Here is a 5,319-nt window from a genome sequence, read left to right on the forward strand (position 1 = left end):
TGCGAGTACAGTTACTTTTTTATTGAACGTACTTTTCCGTATTCATGGGTGCTCATGTGAGTACAGTAGTCATGAGAACACTCTTATTCAAGGAGTGTGGTGTGACGACACATTCCTTGAATAACACTGAACAGGAAAATGGTTGACCTTCCGCCTCCTAGCACTCGGTCCTCGCGCCCAGCTATCGCGCGACCCAGCACCTAATCGCAATGTAGCAGGCATGTTGCGGAGCGCGTCGCCAGTCGCACGCTGCCGCCGAGACGGACTGGACCGCGGACCACCCGGACCCGAACTCCACAGCTCCTCCAAGGTACAACGCTAAGTGAGAGTTGGAAAGCACCGGCAAGACAAGTGCCGCATGCCATGAGGAGATTTAGCCTGTAAATTTAACAACCCGCAATAAGTGTTTGATCGAACGTCCCAGCTACAAAGTGAATGTGCATCCGCGTGCTCGGGCACTTGGGATGCTAAAGAAGCCTCCCCCAGGTTGTGACCCCCTGTCTCGCGCTCCTCCCGCAGATGGTGCAGTACGCGCTGCTGATGCTACTGCTGCCGCTGGCCGTGGTGGCCTCTTGCCCGTGCCCGCCCGCACCAGACGCCTCCGCCAAGGTGTGCGGCTCCAACCACCACACGTACGACAGCACCTGCCACCTCGAGTGCGCCAAAGTACCCGGTAAGTACATTATTACAAATATTTCACAATGTTGAACAACAGGTCTCGTACACGTACTATGTTATAACACAGTTAAAAACAAAACAACAACAATAACAACCCTCAGCTAAGGTCTCATAGCGCCTAGTAGGTAGGCAACATTTTGCCGCTAGTTCACGCGTGCACTGCGGGGTGGCCCACCTTGAGAGTCGCAGGCGCCGAGCTCTCGTCTCACTGTGGAAAATAGTCGTAGAGAGATATCCCCCAATGCTGACGTCACAAAGCTCACTGAGTGGCAAACCGCGCGAGATTCTAAATGCGGGCCCGGGGAAAATGTTGAAAAAGACGAAATATAATGATAGATCGCAGTTAAAGAGATATATGGCGACAACATTTTCAGAATCATTAAATTGGATCCATATGCTTTTTTAACTGGTTTCAGTAAAGAATGGTCTAACCTAACCTCTGACGCCGTGTGTCATTGTTTGGTACACAGTGTCAACTTTTTATATTTTTGGGGAGTGTCATGCTCAAAAATCGTTCGGAGCTGTGAGTTTTGTAGTCAGTGATAAAGTGAGCAGTCTTTGGGTCCGTAAAGTAGGCGAAGTGTGCCTAATTAGGGCCAACTTTTCATAATTTGCCACTCTTTTGCCACTCGCATAGGGGTTGTTGCTGACCCAGGAAGGCGGTGCTAGAGTCACGTGACCATTGGAGGATCCCTAGACGGTAGTAGGTTTACGGGAAATTTCTCCATTACGTGTAGCGCAGTGTTCAAACTCTTTTCGATGTCCGCGTCGCGGACTTATTACACGGCGCGGATAACCGCGGACTTTCGTGGTTGCATATCTCTCACTTGCCAGATCTCCCAAACTATTGGTCGTGGCGAAATAACACAACAGGATTTTTGAATCATCCGCCAGATATTAGCCTTACCATAACCCCAATCTTTGCGTCACATACCATTAAATAAGTTCTCATAATTTTACTTACAAAAAAGAAAATAAAGTTCTATAATTAACTTCATACTAGCGTTTCAAGCTGTCAATGGACAAGAGTACCATGTGTTGTGGATTATGAAAGAAAACAAGACCTTATTGACACAACACTAATTGTAATATTCGTCATCACCAGCAAGAAGTAGATGCGAGTTGCGGCGTTGGTAATGAACGAGTAAAAATCAAAGACGCAGATAAGAGTTACTTTACAAATGCATGTTACTGCATGGATTCTGTATAAGACCGGTTCCATATGCCGTTTTCGTCCAGGTCTCACGGTGTCCCACTCGGGGCCGTGCAGCGCGTTGGACATGGCCAGGAGGCTCCTGACGGCCAACGGCACCCACCCCCGGCGCCGGCCAGCACGCTCGGCCTCGGAGGACTACAAGAAGTACAAGGAGTGCGACAGAAACGTGAGTCTCTGAGCATTGCCTCACACTGATTTAAAAGGGAATCCAGTTTGTGTGAACCATTTCCACAACAAACCCACATACTCAAGCGCCAGCACCGCACACCATGCAGAGCGAGGAGAGGGAAGCGGACGGGAGGAGGAATAATTTGTCCTCTGGAAGAGACAGGTCTCGAAACAATACGTTTAATACTTTTTCTGTTCATCCGCGTGTAGCAGTGCGGACGGCCTAGCTGCGGGTGCCAAGCTGACGAGTGGGATTGCAATCGCATGTGCTACTACAACTGCCGCTGCTCCTCTTGCCTCGGGATCCCCGGCGGCGACCTGGACTCCGGCGACAAGTGGAGCTCGTGCGTCAAGGAGAGGGGCTGCTTGAGGACATGGCACGAGTGCTGGGACAGCTGTACGACACGGGACTGCGCAGACGCGTGCGAGTTGGACCGCCCGAAGTGCGAGTGCGGGTGCATGGAAGTGGCCCGCGGCAACGCCAGCGAGGAGCCTGTCGACAACGACCCGTATGGAAACCTGGAGCTGAGTGCCGTCTTATGTTGGTATTTTGCTGAAGCTCGGAGCGAGTGGGCCGCGAGACGGGCGCAAGGTGTGCATGAGTCCAGCGTCAGACCCGCGGCAGGGCCCTGCAAGACGGGCGTGACCTGTGGCGACGGTCTGGTCTGCGCCGTGTGCCGGGCTGCCGCTGGGCTGCCACCCGACGGGCGCCGACCTGGGCACCGTCTTGCTCCCGTCTGAAAACTGATCGTTTTCCAGACCGGAGCAAGACGACTGCTACCCCCGTGCCCGCGGGGCGGCGTTATGAGAAATCGCGCGGTCAGCTTCTCTAGTCTGATATCGGTCTTGTCGTCAAGACCAAGCCACGGGTCCCTGGGCGGCGCACGGCTGACGGCTGACCCGCTCGGTCTTCACGTGAAGACGCGGAAAAGACCACAGCCATGCAGTTTGAAAAAATCAAAATATGATGGGCGGCCAGGCGGGAGCGAACTGCTTCCAACACCAGTCTCCCGCTTGCGAGTCCGATGCTGTATCCACTGGGCCAGAGTGAACACGCAGAGAGCGGCGGCTGGCGCGCCGACACATGCGGCCGCCGATGACCGGCGCGTAGAAGTCGCGTAGCGTCCAGCGAGTGTCTGTGTCCGTGTGGGTGACATTCTACAGAACGGTACGTTGGGCGTTGGGTTACTGATTGCTGTCGCCATAAAATAGGGCCGATTCCATGTTCCCCTTCTGTTCTATCATACGCTCGCTAAAGCAGACTATTAGTCAGTCTGGGAGTTTGTTTTAGCGAGGCTATAGTAGAACAGTAGTAGAATTATGTAGAATCGGCCCTTCGGGTGGCAGCCCAGCGGCAGCCCGGCACACGGCGCAGACCAGACCGTCGCCACAGGTCACGCCCGTCTTGCAGGGCCCTGCCGCGGGTCTGACGCTGGACTCATGCACACCTTGCGCCCGTCTCGCGGCCCACTCGCTCCGAGCTTCAGCAAAATACCAACATAAGACGGCACTCAGCTCCAGGTTTCCATACGGGGAGGAGCCGAGCGCGTCCCCAGCGCTGCGGCCCGCGCTCGGCGTGGACATCGCGATCAACCAGCCCCCGGCGCCACCCGGGACCGGCCCGCTCAGCCTCAAGTGCTCATGCGAGTGGGTGTGAGCGCGAAGGACTTGCAGAGCCAAGGTTATTGAGGAATAAATAAAGACAAGCTTCAACGCAAAGTGTCTTTTTATCCCTAACGTTCGTTTACAAAAGGCACCAAACTGCTTCGCGGCACTGGCAGCATACAAGCACCTTCACTTTCGGCCACAACTCCGAAATTTCTAGTTATTGAAAGTCATTCAAAATTTGATTACACATTACTTATCAGTGAATGTAAAGTACACAAAACGATACATCACTATGGTGGATATTATTAGATGTAGCTGAATACATAGTGATACTAGTTAAAATCAACGGAATAATATAATAATACTCCGAGGGGGCAATAACTTCGGGAATCATGTGTACACCTGCCTGGGAATCACTGGATAAAAATCAGTCAAAATCAACAGAAATCGCTTAAATAAGCGGGAAACTAGTGGAATTCGTACAAATTAGTCAAAATAACGTAAAAATTAGGCGAAATAAGCGTTTCCTACTACAAGAAAACCTAAGGAATGAACATAAGAGGACGGGAATCACTGGGAATCAAGGTTTTCGGGAATCATGTGTACACATTTAAAGGTAGTTATTGCCCCCTCGTAATACTCATTTTGGCTTCAATTGTAAATATACAAGGGTGTGTACAGTACCCGTAGCCTTCACACAATTTGTCCCTTGTCCAGTTTCAGGAACAAAGTTGTCTTTGAGTACGGCACGGTCCCAGTGCAAATCATTTCCGGTCGCCGCTACATGCGCGCGAACAATCGCACTTTCCACGTCCCGGTCCGGCACGGCGGCCAGCTCCGAGGCCGCGGGTGCTAATCAGAGACGGGCGCGCTGGATAAGGGGTCGCTGCGCAACAGAGAGGTACTCGGTATCAGCCGGCTGCGCACAACATACGGAGTAAGTACTATGTAAGTGTACCCTCGGCAGATGAATGGAATATAGCTCTCCTCTGAACACGACTGTCTCAGCACATGTCTCCATCCTATCGAGGCGAGACATGAGATGTTAAAACTGAACGATAAACGAGCAAACTATAGAAAGTTCGGTGATTTGGGTTCTTGGTCTGCGACACGGCTGGGTGAGAGCAACAGCAACGTAGCAGCGTGTGTGAAACCGGAGAGAGGGGGGTGGGGGGAGGGGAAGGGGAGGGAAGTAGAGTGAGAGAGGGTGAGAGAGAGGGTGAGAGGGAGAGGGAGAGAGAGAGAGAGTAGAAGATGGAAGCGGGAAGCAACAGCTTGCACAATTCGCTGAACTTCCCCCGCACCCATAAAGGTGGCAGTCTCGTGTCTCTGGCGCTCCCCATACTCGAAATAACCGCCATCTCTGCAACATCACCCCCCCCCCCCCCCCTCCCCGCGGCCATCACCTTTCACAAATAATAAAAACACACCAACAAAGTAAGCGGCGGAAGCAGCATGACCGTGCACAGCGGGATGCTTCCCTCCGCAGCCAGACCTGAGCCAGATCAGCCTGCCGGCAACACTAACGCCCCACCTCTCCCCGAGGCAGCCTCTCACCTACAAGTTTCCCCGCGACACCACGCAGGCCTCGCTCCGTCCCGAGAGAGAGAGAGAGAGAGAGAGAGAGAGAGAGAGAGAGAGAGGAGGGA

The 5,319-nt window shown here is 52.9% G+C and overlaps 1 protein-coding gene across 3 annotated transcripts; it reads left to right on the top strand.

Annotated features, from left to right (window-relative positions):
• Positions 1-204: 204 nt before the first annotated feature.
• LOC113211585 (uncharacterized) lies at positions 205-3,775 on the top strand. Of its 3 annotated transcripts, none has more exons than XM_052265496.1 (5): positions 205-310; positions 520-673; positions 1,918-2,060; positions 2,273-2,571; positions 3,578-3,775. In XM_052265496.1, exons 1-5 carry the CDS (start codon positions 221-223, stop codon positions 3,717-3,719), a joined length of 828 nt encoding a protein of 275 aa, XP_052121456.1. In that variant the 5' UTR covers positions 205-220; the 3' UTR covers positions 3,720-3,775. The 3 variants fall into 3 exon arrangements, with proteins under 3 accessions (XP_052121456.1, XP_026285780.2, XP_052121458.1); XM_026429995.2 differs by having other exon boundaries at positions 3,584-3,775; XM_052265498.1 differs by having other exon boundaries at positions 2,276-2,571.
• The last annotated feature ends 1,544 nt before the right edge of the window (positions 3,776-5,319 follow it).

Source organism: Frankliniella occidentalis, unplaced genomic scaffold, assembly GCF_000697945.3.
Source record: "Frankliniella occidentalis isolate FOCC.00 unplaced genomic scaffold, Focc_3.1 Scaffold27, whole genome shotgun sequence".
Taxonomy (NCBI): Eukaryota; Metazoa; Arthropoda; class Insecta; order Thysanoptera; family Thripidae; genus Frankliniella; species Frankliniella occidentalis.

Excerpts from the sequence above, each read along its gene's own strand:
- LOC113211585 (XM_052265496.1), top strand. The coding sequence starts at position 221 with ATGTTGCGGAGCGCGTCGCCAGTCGCACGCTGCCGCCGAGACGGACTG. Across the intron at positions 311-519 it reads AACTCCACAGCTCCTCCAAG|ATGGTGCAGTACGCGCTGCT; the intron begins GTACAACGCTAA and ends CTCCTCCCGCAG. Across the intron at positions 674-1,917 it reads CGAGTGCGCCAAAGTACCCG|GTCTCACGGTGTCCCACTCG; the intron begins GTAAGTACATTA and ends GTTTTCGTCCAG.